Source organism: Calonectris borealis, chromosome 3, assembly GCF_964195595.1.
Source record: "Calonectris borealis chromosome 3, bCalBor7.hap1.2, whole genome shotgun sequence".
Taxonomy (NCBI): domain Eukaryota; kingdom Metazoa; phylum Chordata; class Aves; order Procellariiformes; family Procellariidae; genus Calonectris; species Calonectris borealis.
Window position 1 is genome coordinate 124,671,130 of NC_134314.1, and position 16,898 is coordinate 124,688,027.

The window sequence follows — 16,898 nt, forward strand, 5'->3', positions numbered from 1 at the left end:
AATTCTTCCACTGCAGAATGTATGACCAGGGCAGGAGCTTGTAAGTACAGATTTTAAAATTATTATAACTGACTTAATATATGAAAAATGGTGACAAGTGGTAAATAAATAATGCCTACTGCTTCATAAAAATAATTTCTTTCTAAATGATGCCAGACAGCCGCTGTCCAATGCTCTGAAGAATGATGGCTCCTAAGTCTACATTTCAAGGTTCTGTTGAATATAGTTTTCTGCATGTCTTTATCCATATACATTTCTTGTCCTTTTTTGAATTCTGCTAAGCTGTGATATTTAGTGGCAAAAGATGATGAGCCAGCTATAAGCACTGTGTAAAAAAATACTTCTTTTATCATATTTAAACTTCTCACTCTTCAATTTAGAATTTATTTTTTCTTGTATTATAGGAAAATAAACAGGAACATCTTATTTGCTGTCTCCTGTTTATTCTATCACATACTTCCATTACATCCCCTCTGACTGTCCCACTCTTTGACCTTCCGCAGAAGTCTCCACTCCTCTAATCTTCCTTCCCCACAGTCTAGAACTTCTGTCTTTCTTTTCTGAAATGGAACGATCAAAGCAATGATGGGTGGTGTGCCAGCAATAGCTATAGCAGCATCATGTTGTAACTGTTATTATCTTGTATCCTGTTCCTAAAACAGAAGTGGGACTCCGACATTCTGATTCCTGTTTTGCATAGTTTTGCCTCACTAGTACCCATTTCCTGGTGTAGCTACACTCAGTTTAGAATAAAACAATCTGGGGAATAAACTGCGCAAGTAGACACTAAGGTAAAAGTTTTAGTACCTTCACAGAAGTTGAAAGAGGCGGCAGACCCGAATCCGTAGCAGTGACCTTCAAGGAGTAATACAGGGGAACAGTCTGTTTGGATAAGTCTCTTGTTAACGTGAGTTCTCCTGTGGTGCTGGAAAGACTAAAGAGGCCATCTGAGTTTCCATCTGAAGAGACAAAAACGAGTGTTGGAGATGTTCAATGGAGCCAGCAGAGACAAGCAACTGAATTATATGCCCAGGATTTGAGAGAGACGGGTTGAAATCCTGATCTGTATATGTGATTTGGAGCAAGACACCTGGCCTCTCTTGATTCTGCATCTAGATCACAGAATCATTTGGGCTGGAAGGGCCCTTGTGAGGCCTCTAGTCCAACTTCTCACTCAAAGCAAGGTCATGAATTAATTCAGAGCAGGTTGCTCAGGGCTTTGATCTGTCACGTGCTGAAAACCTCCAAGGACAGCCTCTCTGGGCAACCTGTTCCAGTATTAGTTATCCTCACAGAGGACTTTTTTTCCCCTTATCTCCAGTCCGAACCTGCCATTTCAATTTATGACCATTATCTCTCATTCTCCTGTCACGCAGCTTCGTTTAGCAGCATGCAAGTACCCCAGTAATAAATGCCCGTAAGATTTTTTTCTAACATACCTGAAATATTGTAGAAAATGCCTTCATCATAACCCTTGCTTTCATCTCTTGCATTGATATCTACTACCAGTGTGCCAGCTGTAGAATTGTCTAGAAGGATCTGGTAATATGAGGGCTTGTCAAATATGGGTCCTTCTTCATTAGCATCTTCCACAATAACTAAGAAAAGAAGGTCCATGTCTGAGTGTAAACATGAGTTCACCTAAACGGTTACAAGCTATTTCTTCAGCTAATATAAATCAGCACAGCTCCTCTGAATTGAGTTGGAACTCTTTCAATTTAAACCAGACGGCAACTTTGTTTTCTGTACTTCAAAATGCTTGCCTTTGTGGATTAAATTATTTACTGCTCAAGCAATAGTTTCCCACAATGGCTGCACTTCTGGCTAGCATGCTGTCACTACTATCTGTCATGAATAATATCATCTTATTGCTTCGTTGGGCTCCCTTCTGTGTCCATATTCATCTGGTATCTCTAGTCTTTGGCTTAGATTGCAAGCATCGTGAGACAGGATTGCTTAGTTTTATATTTGTGTATGACCTGGCACAGTAGGATCATGGTCCACAATTAGCGAAGCTGGCCGTGCAGTAACATAAATAACACAGAACAAGAAGTAATAAATAAACCAATACTTCCAGTCATACTGATCAAAAGTAGGGCTGGCCAAAAGCTAGGATACCAACTTCACAGAAATCTTTTATGTTGTGTTGGGAAAAAAGATATAATTTTTTTTTTCTAAGGAAAAAACCCAACAGCAATCAAGTAGTGTTATTTTAACAACACTAAAAATCATTGTCAACATTTTTTTTACCACCCTAGAAGCAGGCTTTCTGTATACAAACAGAAAAAGAACTGAATTATGTTTTTGGAAACTTTTCAATCAAAATGTCAATAGGTATTCAAAAAATGCCATAGAAAAATTTGTGAATACATTGAAGTAAGTAATGTCAGTTTGTGTGAAAAATCTTCATTTTTGACAAGCCAAACATTTCTTGAGAAAAATTTCATCTGGCTACAGTGAAAAGGTCACATCATCATTTCTGATAATTTACTTTAGCAGACTGTATTACTACTGAAGGCTATCTTTATGCCTCATAATTACACATACTGAAATATTCCCTAAGGGAAACGAAGGTAAATTTTCTGCAGTAAACTAGAGCTACCTGTAATGTTTGCTGTGTCCTGGAGATATGGGTCTCCAGGATTGAAAGCTTTCAGAATAAATGTATACTGGGAACAACTTTCATAGTCCAGAGGTTGAAGAGTTGTAATATTTCCAGAAAGTTCTCCAACAACAAAAGAAGTCGTCTGTCCAATTATGGTGTAATGAATAATGGCATTGTATCCTATATCTTCATCTGTGGCTGCTGCGCTCAAAATCTAAATGAGGGGAAAAAAAAAAAAAAGACAAAAAACCAAACCCACCAGGTTTAGAGCAGAATGAAGAGAGTGGCAAAACATACACACAAGACTGGTATTTAACTATATAGCATTTACGGACTGAATTACTCATACAGCCATTAACTGCATTGCTAGAATACTGACATAGCATATAGCAGATGTTCCAGATTCTTAGGTGGTACCTCTTCCCTTGATTCCTGTAAACCATTAGTTCACATCTGCAGGGCAGATAGGGAGCCAGAAATGGATATACTGGGAGAAGACAGAAAACCTTAAGAACAGGGAGATGCTGGATATATGCACAACACCTACAGCATCTTTAAAACATCCTGCCTGTAGGTCCTGTGAAAACAAGATCCATGCAGTGTGGCATCACTGCTGGGGACAGGAGCAAAAGGGAGAGCGGCACAAAGAGAGCTTTAGGAAGAGTCAGTGGGATAGGCACTCCACTGTCATATAAAATGAAAATGCTGTGTGATTTTACAGACTCCACGAAGTAAAAAAGGATGTTCACCAATGCACAGTCATCATAGATTACTACCACTTCCAGATTTACATAAAGAAAACAACTGCAGAACAGCCCATTTATTCTTAATGCCACATACCACATGTGGAGGTTCATTCTCTTTTACAGTCACGGAGTACGATTTCTGGGGGAACACCGGTGGGTTGTCATTCACATCTTCTACAGTGACGCTTACAACTAAGCTTGCAGATTGCGACGGTTTGCCAGAATCAGTGGCCTGTGAAGAAACGCCTTGTCATTGAATGCAGCACTACATTGATACAAACTTATTTTACCAGTTCAATTTTGTTCCAAAAATTGTGAAACTGTCTCAGAAGACTTTCGTCTGGACCAGTTATCACCCAATGCCATTGCTCTAGCCCTGTGCTTGATTAGGTGTTGCATGTCTTCCTGCAGCTGGTATCCTCACCATATCACATGCTCTGCCTCATTTCATAAACAATTGATCAAGTGCTCAAGCACTGGATCCAGATCAAATGTGTCATGTGATCAGATGTGGCACTAATCAACATAAAACCATGGTATAAAGATGCGTATCTGTCATGTGGCATTTAAAAGAATACGGAAATCTCTTGCATTTTGAGGGTTTGAAGTATCTACAAAGTAAGCTGTGAAGAGTAGCTAGTATGTGGCAAATTCACAGTCAGTTTTACATTTATGGCACGAACATCTGCCATAGAAAAGTTCTCTAATCTATAGGTACATATACACAGTTTTCAATTAGTCTTAAAAAGTGTCCACTTTTACTAATTCTAAAATTTTCAGAAGACAATGTTTGATTTTTAGTATGTTTCCTTGCTGTCCTGAATATGTTCCACAAGTTCCTTGACCTGTTAAATTATTTGTTAGCAGTAAAGATCTCCTTAAAATATATTTGTACATGATGGCCAGTGCTGGAACACTTCTTTGTGCACAATAATTTATCTGATTAATAGCAGTAAAGATCAATGAAATCAGCTAGAATAAATAGATATCCACGTGAATGTTGGATGAAACTTTATGCTTTCACTTTTTTTTTTTTTTTTTAAACTTGGAAATCTATATTTCAGGTATTTTAAAAAGGTCTAAGTACATATGTTTTGAAAAATTGAAAAAATAAGGGAAAGGGACAAACAATATGGATTGGCAAAGCAGTAAAAGCAATACAGCACATGGCAGCCGCATGGTCTAAAATGGACTCAGGAATGCTTTGCAGATTTCACAGTAAGCCATCATGTGACTGTGACCTTTAAGATCTGATGTTCATAGGTCATTTATTCACTAATACCAATTTACACAGCAGAAAACAAATCTCTGGGTGCAAAACATAACAAACAGTCAAAATTCATTAATGAATTCTAATGGAATTCACTAAGATTAAGTGTTTTTCTTGTGGTGATTCGGTATTTTCTCTTTTTTATGTTGCGAATTTTGTGAACTTGTATCAAATTTGTCAACTTACTATTATTTTCAAATCATAACTGTCCATCATCTCTCTGTCTAAGGATTTTTTTGTCATCAGCTTGCCAGTAGAACTGTTAATATGGAACATTCCAGCAAAATCATCTTGCAGAGAGTAGCTTATAAGTGCATTAACTCCTATATCCAGATCAGTAGCAGAAAATACACCCAAGTCTAGACTAGCTGCATTCTCAGGGGCTGATAGGTTAGTTTGAACCAATGTTGAGAAAACTGGAGGATTGTCATTGATGTCATTTACTCTCACAGTTACCTGTATTAAAAAAAAAAAAAAAAGAAGACATATTTGAGCTGTAGAAACAGCATCCAAAGGAGAATTTTCATTCATCTTAATCTATGGAAGCCTATAGGAAATAAAAAAAAAAACAAACACCACCCCCACCACAAAAACCAAAGGGATACAGAACAACTTCAGCATTTTTCAGCTGTTACAAGTGAGATAACATATACTCTAACTTGGAAGAGATGAGCAGGATTAATAATCTGGGGCTTTTGGGCTCATCTACTTCATGCATTTGACAGAAGTATGCACAGAATCAGTTTCAGTGTTAATCAGTTTCTCTGGTTAAGGGTTGTTCACAGAGGAACTCTCAAGAAGTGATGCAATTTGTGCAGGTGACAATATTTCAAGACAGTAATATCTCCTCAGAAAAAAAAAGGGAAGTTAAATAAAAAATTTATGCCAAAATCCTCATGCTTGCGTAACAGGTGACGCTTATCTGGATATTGCTTGATTTTTTAATATATTTTAAAAAATATTTTATATTTCTTTTTAAAAAACATTTTTAAATGCAATATACTGTACCAAAGCAACAGCTGTATTGGGTGGCACAACAGAATCAACAGCTTCTACAATGATGCTGTATAGGTCATCTTCTTCTCGATCTAGCCCGGCAAGAGCCACAATGTCCCCTTGGTCACTAACGGAGAACGTGTCTTTATGAGATTTCAGAGCGTACACTACTTGTATGGCTATGCTTCCAGTCAGAGCCTTCACAGAGCCAACAGCAGTCCCGGCTGGTTCCTCTTCTTGAATGCTGAACTCATAGCTGGAGCTATCGAAAGTCAGTCCGAAGCTAGTGTCATTTACCAGCAAGTAGAGAGTAACAGAGGCTAATGAGAGAAAACAAATTAAAATTGTGAAGTTGCTGCTAAAATAATAATGATTTGTGCTCTCTTTCCCTAAATTTTTGAGGAACTAGTAAGAAAATGACAGAAACGGGCATGTAGGAAAGAGGAATGAGAAGAAAAAAAATAAAATCAATAGTAATAAGGATTAATATGTAACACACAAAACATGATGCCTTTTATACCTAACTAATGTTCCACAATAACCCCCCACTTCACTGATCACAGCAGCGTTGCTTCAATATGACAGGAGAGCAAGGATCACCAATTTGAAGTTAATGGGATACGCAGGTGTTTTCCACTCCTTAAAAATCTTATGCTAAATTGCTTTGCAACAAAAGAGAAGGGATATACATAAAACCATATGAGTGCAAATTCTGTCGTGGCCACTCATCCTATTTTAAGAAAATCAGTTGTTTCTCCTGTTCATGATAAATCAAAGCTAACTCCTAAAAATACATTAAAAAGTTACAGAAAATACTATGTGACAGTATTTTTTTAAAGAGCAGAAACTTGTTTGACCGTTATTTGCCAGTTTCTAATTTGTTTACATGTTTCTAATTCTAAGAAAATAAAGGAAAACTGAAAGAGAGACACACATTATCAATATTATTTTAATACATCTTTTTAGAGTGGTTACTACTATGAAGTGCTGGGTTTTGTACCATAAGCACCACTGCAAGAACTACAAAATTGTATTTCTAACCAGAATTATTAAACCAAGCTTTCTGTTAATATGATCAGCTGGGAAGAAATCGAAGGGTAAAAAGCAAATATTCATCATTGCTGAAATGTAACATGGATTCTAGCCCTAATTCATTTTCACTTGACAGCCATGGGATTAATTTCAAATTTCAATGTTTGCAAAGGTTATGTTTATGTGGGGAGGAAACTAAGAAAAAAGGTGAAAAGACATCATTTACTGTTTGATGTAAGTTGAGGAACTCCATGATCAGCAGCAATAACTATCAGTGTAACAACTGTGTCAGCTGTGATATGGTCCAAGTTACTGCTGAGGGTGATTTCTCCAGTGCGGTTATTTATACGGAAATCATCAGAATGGTTCATGAGGCTGTATTAAAGAGAAATTGGTATAACATTCATATTAATGACACTGGAAGTACCATCCTCTTACTGTTACTTCTGTAACAAGCACTCAACAGACTGTATTTGCCTGTTTATAAAGAATGGCTAAGCAACAGGTTAACTGCTGTCATTAGCCTAAATATATATCGGCCTTTTTAATTCCCAAGTATGTCTTCCATCATGAAAAAAGGCAGCATTCATGCCTTCAGTTCCCATTATATTCCAAGCCTTTGATCTTCCCACGAATAGAAGGCAGATACTGCACACTCAGCTGTATATTCAGCAATACATGAAATCCAGGCGACATTTGTCTGAAGACTGCAGACCTGCTGATTCCTAGTGTTCTGCAAACTCTCAGATAACTGGATTGCTCACAAGAAAAAGTAATGTGTTTAAGGTAGAATGCCATCTCATAGTTAAAAATACTCTCTTTCAAGACACTAGTTTTAAACACCTACAGTTTACTGACTCATTCATCTGTCCTTCTCAATCTATACTTTTCACGTCAAGGTATCCAAGGTATTTTCCATGATACAGGGCTCATCCAAAAATCTTTCTCGATTAATTTTTTTATGCATAGCGCATTAGGAAAGTTAGTATTTCTTGATTTCCTCCTCCCAGCAAACAGAAAATGTGTGAAAAGACAGTCATTCTTGGAGATTCATTTACTTCCTACTCGGAAACTCCAATATATTATACAAAATTTCAGAAATTCAAGCAAATTTTTTCGGTTCTTGTTGCTAAGTTTATAATTTGATTGCATTCTCTTTCTTACGGTGTAATCATGATTTGACAAGCTCTAAAATACAGAGTAATGTCTGTCCTTTTTCCTAAGTTTAAAAATCATTACTGATTATAGCACTTGTAAATTATCTATGAACAGGTCTTATCTTCTTATGACCAATAAAAATACTTTATGAGAAATAAAAATACCCTTCCGTTTCTTTAAGAAAAGATACTCGTTAACCTCACAGAAATTTACCTGTATGAAATAACAGAATTGTTCCCAACGTCAAGATCAGTAGCAGACACGGATAGTACAGACAGTCCTTCTTTTGCTGTTGCTACACGTACACTGGCCGCGTATTGTGCTTTCGTAAACTGAGGAGGGTTATCATTCACATCTAATACTTGAATGCTGACGTATGTAAAATTCTGGCGTGTGACAGGAGAAAACCACAATTCAGAAAATCACAGACACTTAAATTTATGAATAAAAGGAAGTTGCAAATCAAGAATAATGCGTGCGCTTCTATTACCTGCCTTTGAGGTACTCCGTTATCAGATGCCACCAACAGCAGCTCATACTTCTCTTTAGTTTCTCGGTCTACATAGCCATTAACCAAAATGGTTCCATCCTAGAAAAGGTAACACAGGTCATGCATAGATCATTTTGATAACTCTTGTACACTGAATTCTCAGATGAGGGATTGAAATCCTCTGTTCTCCCTTGGACAAATATAGTTCAGATTCCAGGCAACATCTGACCAGTGTATCTTAATTTTCGGACTTTGAAGTATGTTTCCAAACTATAGAGCACATGCTGGTTTTGATTTCGTGTGTACTAGAATGGTTACTGCCTACTCTTTTTACCTGATGTATCTTACTATGTCAAGTAACTTCATGGAAAGCAGCATTTAAGTATTGTTTTTAGCAAATCCAAACCCTTACCTGTTGGATGCTATATGGATTATCGCCATCCTCAGCTGATAAGTAATAAGTAATTCGCGCATTCTCTCCCTCATCCAAATCGGTAGCAGTCACATGTCCAACTCTAGCAGGAGCACCCAACATGTAATCTGCTTCCAGAATTGCAAAACTGTATGGCTGCATCTGAAACTCAGGGTTATTATCATTGACATCCAGAACAGTGATGTGGAACAAGGCACTTGAATTAAGCCCATTCGTTTCAGCATCAACTGCCCATACCTGCCAAAGTAAGAAACAAAAATGGAATTTTAGTTGACTGTATTGCCATCTGATGAAGACACAAAAAAGGGTTCAAGGGAATGAAGTAGAAATGAGCCAAAGCTGCAGAGCGTCCCCAAATTTACTTGTAAAGTGAATCCGGATGTAGTCTCCCTGTCCAGTTCTGTGTCATTCCTTAATGAAAGTATTCCAGGGATATCCACAGTAAACAAAGTACTGTTATGAATAAAGTGTCCCTGAGAAAAGCCAGCCTAAAAAGAAAACATAGCTCATTTAAGATTAAAACGATGAATATTTAAGTTAAAAAAATAATCTTATTAATACCTGACATTTCTATAGGACTTCTCATTACAGAAGTACAAGTGCTTTGCAAGGTTTAATAACCTGCTCTTATATAGCCAGTAAACTATTTTGTACAAGGTCTTAACTTCCTTGGTTGAGGAAGTTTTATTGCTGGCTCCATAGAAAGCATGATGAAGTTTTTGTGACCCAAAATGTACTTAGTGCCAATCATTTAAGAAATCTCCCTTTGCCCATCTACTACTATGCTTTTTTGCAGATTAATAGAGAAAACCATGTCTTTTTGATTTATCAGGATGAGATTAATTTGGTACCTACCTCGTCCTTGTCAGTAACACTGAATGTGTAGATAGGACTACCCTTTTGTAGGTTTTCAAACACAAATATATCGTAAGCTGCCTCATTAAATTCTGGTGGGTTATCGTTGACATCTAGTACATGCACAATAACAAGTGTTTTGGCGCTGAGACTTGGCTGCCCTCCATCTGATGCCTCCACTTCTACTTCAAATTGCTTTACGGTTTCATAATCCAGCTGCTGGCTCAGGCTGAGCTGGCCTGTGGTCAAATTGACAAGAAACACGGGCGAGGAGGTTGGAGGTTGCTGGCTAACAATTCTGTACTTCACGAGAGCATTGGCCCCAGCATCCAAGTCAGTAGCAGATACAGTCAGCAGTGCCCTTCCAAGCACTTCGTCTTCAGGGACACTCACTTCATATCTACTTGATGAGAAGACTGGAAGGTTGTCATTCACATCGTCAATGATGACTGTCAGATTGAGAGCTGTAGACAGTACGGGTTGGCCTTGGTCGCTGGCAATCACTGTTAAGTTATAGAAGCCTTGTGTTTCTCTATCCAATTTCTTTTCCAGCAAAATTAATCCTGAAGTATCAATATCCATTTTTCCTTCTCCACCTTTCAGAGTATAAACCACTAATCCATTGAAGCCCTCATCCACATCCGTAGCTGACACGCTGGTAATACTTGTTCCAGCTGGCATGTTCTCCAGAATGGTAATGGTAGTGTTGGTTATACCAAACACAGGACTGTTATCATTGACATCTGTAACTTTGATAAACACTGTAGCATAGTCAGTACCATTTCCATCTGACAAGGAAATATTTAGTATATAATTATTCTGGGATTCATAGTCCAGTTTGGTTTTTGTCGAGATGATTCCATTGACATCGATGTCAAATGTAGCAGATTCTGTCAGCACTTGAAATGTAACTGGTATATGGGGATTTAAAGACTCATACTCTACCTGTGTAAGATACAGCATATTACCCATAAGTGAATTCAAACCGATAAACCACTGTCTAAAAAAGAACGATGGTTTTAACTATGTCTGAACTTATTTTACTAATTTTATTAATCAAAAGAAGTAAGAATCAAGCCACAATATACATAAAAATACAGTTGGTGAGGACTGCCTTTTACTAGAACATCACTAATACAGAAATGTGCATACGTATAATTACATAATAAAAATAATAGACTGCACTTTAACCTTTGGTTCTGCCTTTCTTTGTATGAAAAAAGGTGAAAAATTAACTAACTCAGGAAGTCAATAAATCAAAACTCTAAAACACATTATCTTCTGACTGCTTTGGTATCAGACCTCCCGTCTGTTCAGAACTGCATCTAAGTGCATTCTGGTTGCCTGTTTGTCTGAGCATTTTTTGATCAAAATGAGGAGCAAGTTCTAGAGCCTTCTTTGAAAATTCCCTTATGACAGTTCTCTGATGGGAAGTCTCCATTTCCTAGCTATATCATGTCACAGGGTTTTAGATTTATCACCGACAGATGAGTGAATATTGCCTATCCTAGTCTTTGGGCCACTACAGGCTTTGGAGAATGTCCAAAGATGACAAAGGGCTAAGCATGAAAGCTTACTTTCCCAAGCAGTTCTGGGGGTTATTTTGGTTGAGTATTTTGGTTTCTTTTTTTGTTGTTGTTGTTGTTGGGTTGGGGTTTTTTAAGGTTTTGTTTGTTTGATTTTTTTAATGTTAAATGGTAGCAGGTGCCATTTAAAGATTTGAAACGGAAGGAATAGGCTTCATGGGTGATAGGCTTCATCTGAGGGAAGTGATCAGTTTGTAATGTATGTGAAGCTTGATATGCAGAAAAGAAAACACAACATCTCGTTATCCATAACTCACGGGGTTACAGACATTTACAGCACATACATTACAGGATTTTCTTACAGCTGTCATGTCCTATATAAGTGATAGAATAAAGTTGTTCTTACTCTTGCTACTTCAACAGGACTGACTAGCTCTTCTTCCACAGACACATTATATGTTTTCTGAATAAACTGTGGTCTGGAATCTCCAACTGCAAAGATCTGTACTGGCACTGATGAACTTCTTGGAATCATCCCACCTGCAAGCAAAAGAAAACAATCTCCCAGCAGATGCACAAAATACCTTCTGCCTCCCCCCAAAAAATATACTTTTTCACTGGTACTGATTTTTTTTTTTTTTTTTTTAATCCTTACTGCTACTATTATGGTACTGCTGAGAGGTCCTAACCATGACCAGAGTTTCAGTATTGGGTGTTACACTTAGAATATATGAACCTGAATACATACAACAATATTAGCACAGACAGACAAAGAATGGACTGATGAATCTCTTTTGTAACCATATTCTCCCCAGTACCCATTTTATCCACACGGCCATGAATTTGAAGACACAGAGCTCATAGTGACCAAACCAGGGGAAAATCGGGAGGCTGAAAAACACTTTGTATGCTCATGCTACCAGGAGTCGGATACCATTCCTAGGTTACATTTATCTCTGTGGTTATTCAGATCATGAACGTTTGCCAAGTTCTCTGTTACTCTTTTAAAACGAAGAAACCCTCAATAAACATGGCTACAGAAATGATGTTTGTGCTGTGCTGGCAGTCCTAAAAATGGCTTTGGCATCTCCATTTTAGTTTTTCAATACCCACATGGATGTGCAAACAAAGACCGAGTTACTCATCAGATTTTACTTTCATTTTACTCCCTGTTGACTGATGACTGAATTATAATTCCTAGCTTGTGCCTGAATCTCTGTATTCTATGCTGTGCAACACCAGTCAATAATTAAGTTAAAGGAAGGTGTGAGATGTATGTTATTTTGGACGTTCTTCCCATAGCCATAAAGAAAACTTAGATTTGATATAACAGCAGAGATGCAGCAATTACTTTGGATGAATAAGACAGCTTTCTTCTTATCTTCAACAAACAAGAGCAGATTAAAATATATAGTATTTTTAAAATAAAGTCCAGGAACCTATTTTGACAGCATTCTTTCAAGTAAAAAACAAAATAAAACCAAAACTTATCTCCGGGAATAGCTGTGTTGACCTGACCTAAAATCTTGTCTTACCATCAATAGCCGTTATCCACAAGACAAAGTTCTTAAGCTGGTTGACTCCTAATGGGATTACTGTTTTTAAACTGATTTGTCCTGTGGATGTATCCAATTCAAAGTATCCATCTTCATTGCCACCAGCTAAGATAAAGCTTATCTCTCCATTTATACCATCATCCGGATCATCAGCAGCAACCTAGAGGGGAAAAAAAAAATTTTACTCTAGTTTCGTGTGCTGTTATCAAGTAACACAGAATTGCTTATTCTTGTGTAGTTTGCAGAGAAAATCATTGAGGTAGCAGATAATTAGGAATTAGTTGTGGGTTTTTTTCCTCTCATTTATAGTAAATAATAGATCTGGATAATTTTATATATATGAAAATCAGCTAAATATAGCCACAGTAAAATTCGGTTATACCTTTAACTGACTGACTGTCGACTTCCTATACGATTCCTGGGTTAAACCTCAGTAAGAATATTTGCTCTTTGATGCACACACAATATCATTCCAGCAGGGAGAGCGAAATCCTGCCCCTGTGGAACTCATGTGAACGCCACCAAGTTTGCATCTCAGAAAGCTTGTTTCACAGTAATTCCAAAGTCACTGGAGGTAGATTGTTCAAGAGATTACATCAGGAGCCATTACATCAGTACACCTGGGTATGAGTTTTGCTAGTGACTCCCTCTGTATCTCAGCTCCTGAAGCGATTTTTATCTTGGTTTCCTGTTTTATTTGGTTAACTGGCTTACTCTCTTACCAAAAGTATATCGTATCTAAAAATTATCAACAATGCTTCAGCATTCAGGAGGCTTTCAAAAACTTTTACGATTATTTAAATTTCTGGACTCTAACAACATTCAGTTTTCATTAAACACCTTACAACAACTAAATCCAAGAATCTTATTTTCTGTCTTATGTTTGTGGAATTCAGGATGGTGCACAGCATCTAAAATCAAGAATAAAACTCCTTTATCCTTTGTTCCCTGACCTGGGATATGACTAGAGCATGCAGGACACTGTGATTATGGAATATCAACAGCTGTAAGCTTTTAAATGAAAGTTGGATTGTTTCTGAACTCAGAGGAGTTCAAAAAAGATCCCCTACTCAACAGGACAGCTACACAAGTTCAAGAAAGGACTCATGCATACATTCACCTCATTAAAATGTCATTTTTACTTAGTACTTCTAGTACCTGAAGAATGGACATTCCTGCAGTCATGTTGATGAAAACATCTTGTTTATATGGCGTGCCTCTAAAGGTTGGGCTATTGTCATTTTCATCTAGCAACACTATGTTGATTGTAGAGTGTCCCTCATTGTAAGGTGGCAAATGATCTCTAGCAGTGACCTTTAAAAAGGATGCAGTAAAATTATTGCTTTGTTCAAATGCATATTCTACGAGTTGTAAGAAGGATGAACAACAATTACAAGCTGAGTAAACTGTATCACTAGTGGTATTTCCCTCCAGATAGTCTGGATTTGATTCTTCAAATAAGCTGCTGATCCGTATCAGAGAGTCAGCTTCTTGCCAGGACAGATCAGATATCACCTGTTTGCCTCGGGTTGCTTTGGAAAGGAGTAGGCTCATTTTTAATACCTGTAGGTGAATAGATGGTATTCTCTCCCTATCCAACAGCGTGGAGTTTCTCACAGTTAGGATCCCAGCTTGACTTAGCTGGAAGGTTCTGTCAGCTGAAGTGAGAATGAATGTTCCCTGGAAGCCTCCCTGCAAACAGTAATGATATTTGTTATTAAATAGGACAATCACTGAGCTAGTCCCTTAGGATGTTTTCTTCTTACTTTCCAGGTGGAGAGCATTTAATTTTCTGGTTTAATTGAGGTTACAGTTCCAAAAAAAAAAAGGGAGAGGAGCAAACAACATGGAAAAAATAGATCATGCAGGCTGAGGGAGACTTGCAGCTTTGTGTCCATTTTGCACCTCTGCACTTTTACATTTAGGACCTTATGCAAATCAGAGGAGTTTCAGAGACAGCCAAAATTTATTCTTTGGCTGCAGTACTCTACACCTTAAAGAAGCGAAATTAAGGTTGTTTTGCTTAAGCATATTTAGGTAGTCAGAAAAAAAAAAATCTATAGCACTATTCACTATACCTGTATAATGCAACGCATTTTATACTGTATTTCAGAAGTGCAGTATTTGTAGCAACCATAACAACATTGTCATTTTACCTCATCTTTGTCAATAGCTGTTACTTGAAGAACTTCCATCCCATTTGGGAAATTTTCTAGAATTGAGACATTGTAACTTGCTTGTGACAAGACTGGATCATTGTCATTCACATCTTCAATAGTAACCAGCACTACTGCATCAGCTGTTTTGAAAACATTGTCTTGCTGAGTTGCCTAGAAAACAGAGTTCGTAAATTCCATACCCTGATAACAGTGAGCTGTTCCAGCTTAACACAAGGACGTGACACGACTACATATATTCAATGAATGAAGTTTTCCTTTATTTTGTGTTTTAAATGTCAGGATGGAGCCTTGATACCAACTGCCCTTTAACATTACTATGAGAAATACTATTAACAGCAACATGGATTCACATATTATTTTATGAAATTGAGACTCAGTATTAACACACTGAACTCTAAAACAATCACTACCTGGATGCCCACAACAAGATATGGACATTCTTCTCTGTCAACTGCAGTCTTTACTTCCAACACTCCAGTGTCTGCATTGATTGAAAAGGTGTTGCTATAGGCCAGGGGTTCCACTGAAAAGCAACAAATTGCAATGGGTTAATGAGAATGCACCAGAACAGTAAATCTGATCTGTCCTTTTATGACTGTTATCTTCTCAGCAATAGCAAAAATGAATAGACATTCCAGATAAAAGGCTTTTTTCAAACACACTGTCCTCAAAACAATTCTTAGGAAATTCGCTCACACTTCAAGGGTTTCAAATTAAGCATCTCATGAGCTTTTAGCAATTCTGTCAGGAGGAGGAAAAGCTCCTGATGGAATTGATCTCTCTAGATGGTCCTGAATGGAAATCCTTTGATCAAATGGAAGCCTCTAAAATTACTTACACTTTGAATCAGGAATTGTTCCTTAGAGGGAGGTTAAGAACATCTAAACATTTTAAAAATAGTTAGACCCTGCTATAATGACTGAAATTAAGCTGATTTAGCTTGCGGAGCAGCCCTGTAGTGAAGATGTATGCAGTTAAGACATCTGACTGTACATTGCACTTCCTTATCATTCTCTTGGATAATACAGACATCATAAGTTACTGTGTGAGTGTCCAGAAGAAAATAAAGGCTCTTACCTAGTTTGATGCTGTAAACTACTTTTTCATTTATACCTGTGTCTCCATCTTTAGCCAATATCTTCTCTGGGAGAATAGCCAGAGGACCCAACTAGAAAACATATATTAACTTGATTAACTTGAAAAAAATACACATAAACTTAAAATTGTTCATTAAGTAAGTACAATTTTGATTAAAGAAACAAGAAACATGTATTTAATCACTGGGATCCAGAAAAAATTCTCTCTCTGCCACACACGCTTTACAGAGGAAAACAATGACCAAAATACTTGATGGATACACTGTGTTTGAGAAGCACCAGACTATGAAGCAGTAGTCACTGATGGAATTCATACTAAGAACACTGAATATTTCAGTTCTATTCCTCTCCTGGAAAACAGTACGCAAGTCAACACTGCAGCCCTAATAAAAACAGTAATTTATTTAAAAGATAGAAACATTTTAGAAGATCTAAAATGACTCCTTTCAGACAATTAAAGATGAACTTCTAACAAAAGGGACACCAAAGGCGTAACACCAAAAGCATATATGGTTCAAAATATGTGAACATGAAGATAATGATAAAGAAATAAGGATAATAAAGAAGATAATTAACAATTTTAATTTTAGTGGATTACTCTGGTAATACGATACTGTGATTTTTTTTTTTGGTCAATACATACAGAAGCCTGAGTTAAACAAATACATTCCACCCAGAAAATTTCCACCCTATATAGAAAAAAAAAATTACAATATAATACAAACCACAGCTTACCATGCAGATTCTTATTTTGCTTACCTGATGTAATGAAGTATGAAGAAATTGCACTATTTAAAACTGAAACCAGGCAGCTGACTCCAGGACAGATGGGCAGTCAACTGCCCTTCCAAGTTTACAGTAAAAGCCCTGTTACAAGACCTGTTTAGTTCTTTTTTTCTTTTTTTTCTTTTCTTTTTTTTCCTCCAAACACAAAAGAATCTGTTTCTGTAGCAG

General features: G+C 37.1%; 1 protein-coding gene across 1 annotated transcript in view; it reads right to left on the reverse strand.

Moving 5' to 3' along the window:
- LOC142081264 (protocadherin Fat 4-like) overlaps positions 1 to 16,682 on the reverse strand; it is a 34,087-nt gene extending 17,405 nt beyond the window's left edge. Inside the window, exons 1-20 of the mRNA XM_075147951.1 lie at positions 16,656 to 16,682; positions 15,925 to 16,015; positions 15,258 to 15,370; positions 14,824 to 14,997; positions 14,231 to 14,359; positions 13,826 to 13,981; positions 12,647 to 12,827; positions 11,518 to 11,651; positions 9,586 to 10,530; positions 9,093 to 9,218; positions 8,710 to 8,967; positions 8,298 to 8,396; positions 8,021 to 8,193; positions 6,876 to 7,024; positions 5,630 to 5,937; positions 4,808 to 5,077; positions 3,446 to 3,583; positions 2,603 to 2,819; positions 1,440 to 1,598; positions 808 to 959 (exon numbers count right to left, since the gene is read on the reverse strand). Of these exons, the coding sequence (XP_075004052.1) occupies positions 808 to 959; positions 1,440 to 1,598; positions 2,603 to 2,819; positions 3,446 to 3,583; positions 4,808 to 5,077; positions 5,630 to 5,937; positions 6,876 to 7,024; positions 8,021 to 8,193; positions 8,298 to 8,396; positions 8,710 to 8,967; positions 9,093 to 9,218; positions 9,586 to 10,530; positions 11,518 to 11,651; positions 12,647 to 12,827; positions 13,826 to 13,981; positions 14,231 to 14,359; positions 14,824 to 14,997; positions 15,258 to 15,370; positions 15,925 to 16,015; positions 16,656 to 16,682 (3,999 nt within the window). The remainder of the gene's footprint in view (positions 1 to 807; positions 960 to 1,439; positions 1,599 to 2,602; positions 2,820 to 3,445; positions 3,584 to 4,807; positions 5,078 to 5,629; positions 5,938 to 6,875; positions 7,025 to 8,020; positions 8,194 to 8,297; positions 8,397 to 8,709; positions 8,968 to 9,092; positions 9,219 to 9,585; positions 10,531 to 11,517; positions 11,652 to 12,646; positions 12,828 to 13,825; positions 13,982 to 14,230; positions 14,360 to 14,823; positions 14,998 to 15,257; positions 15,371 to 15,924; positions 16,016 to 16,655) is intronic.
- Positions 16,683 to 16,898: the final 216 nt, after the last annotated feature.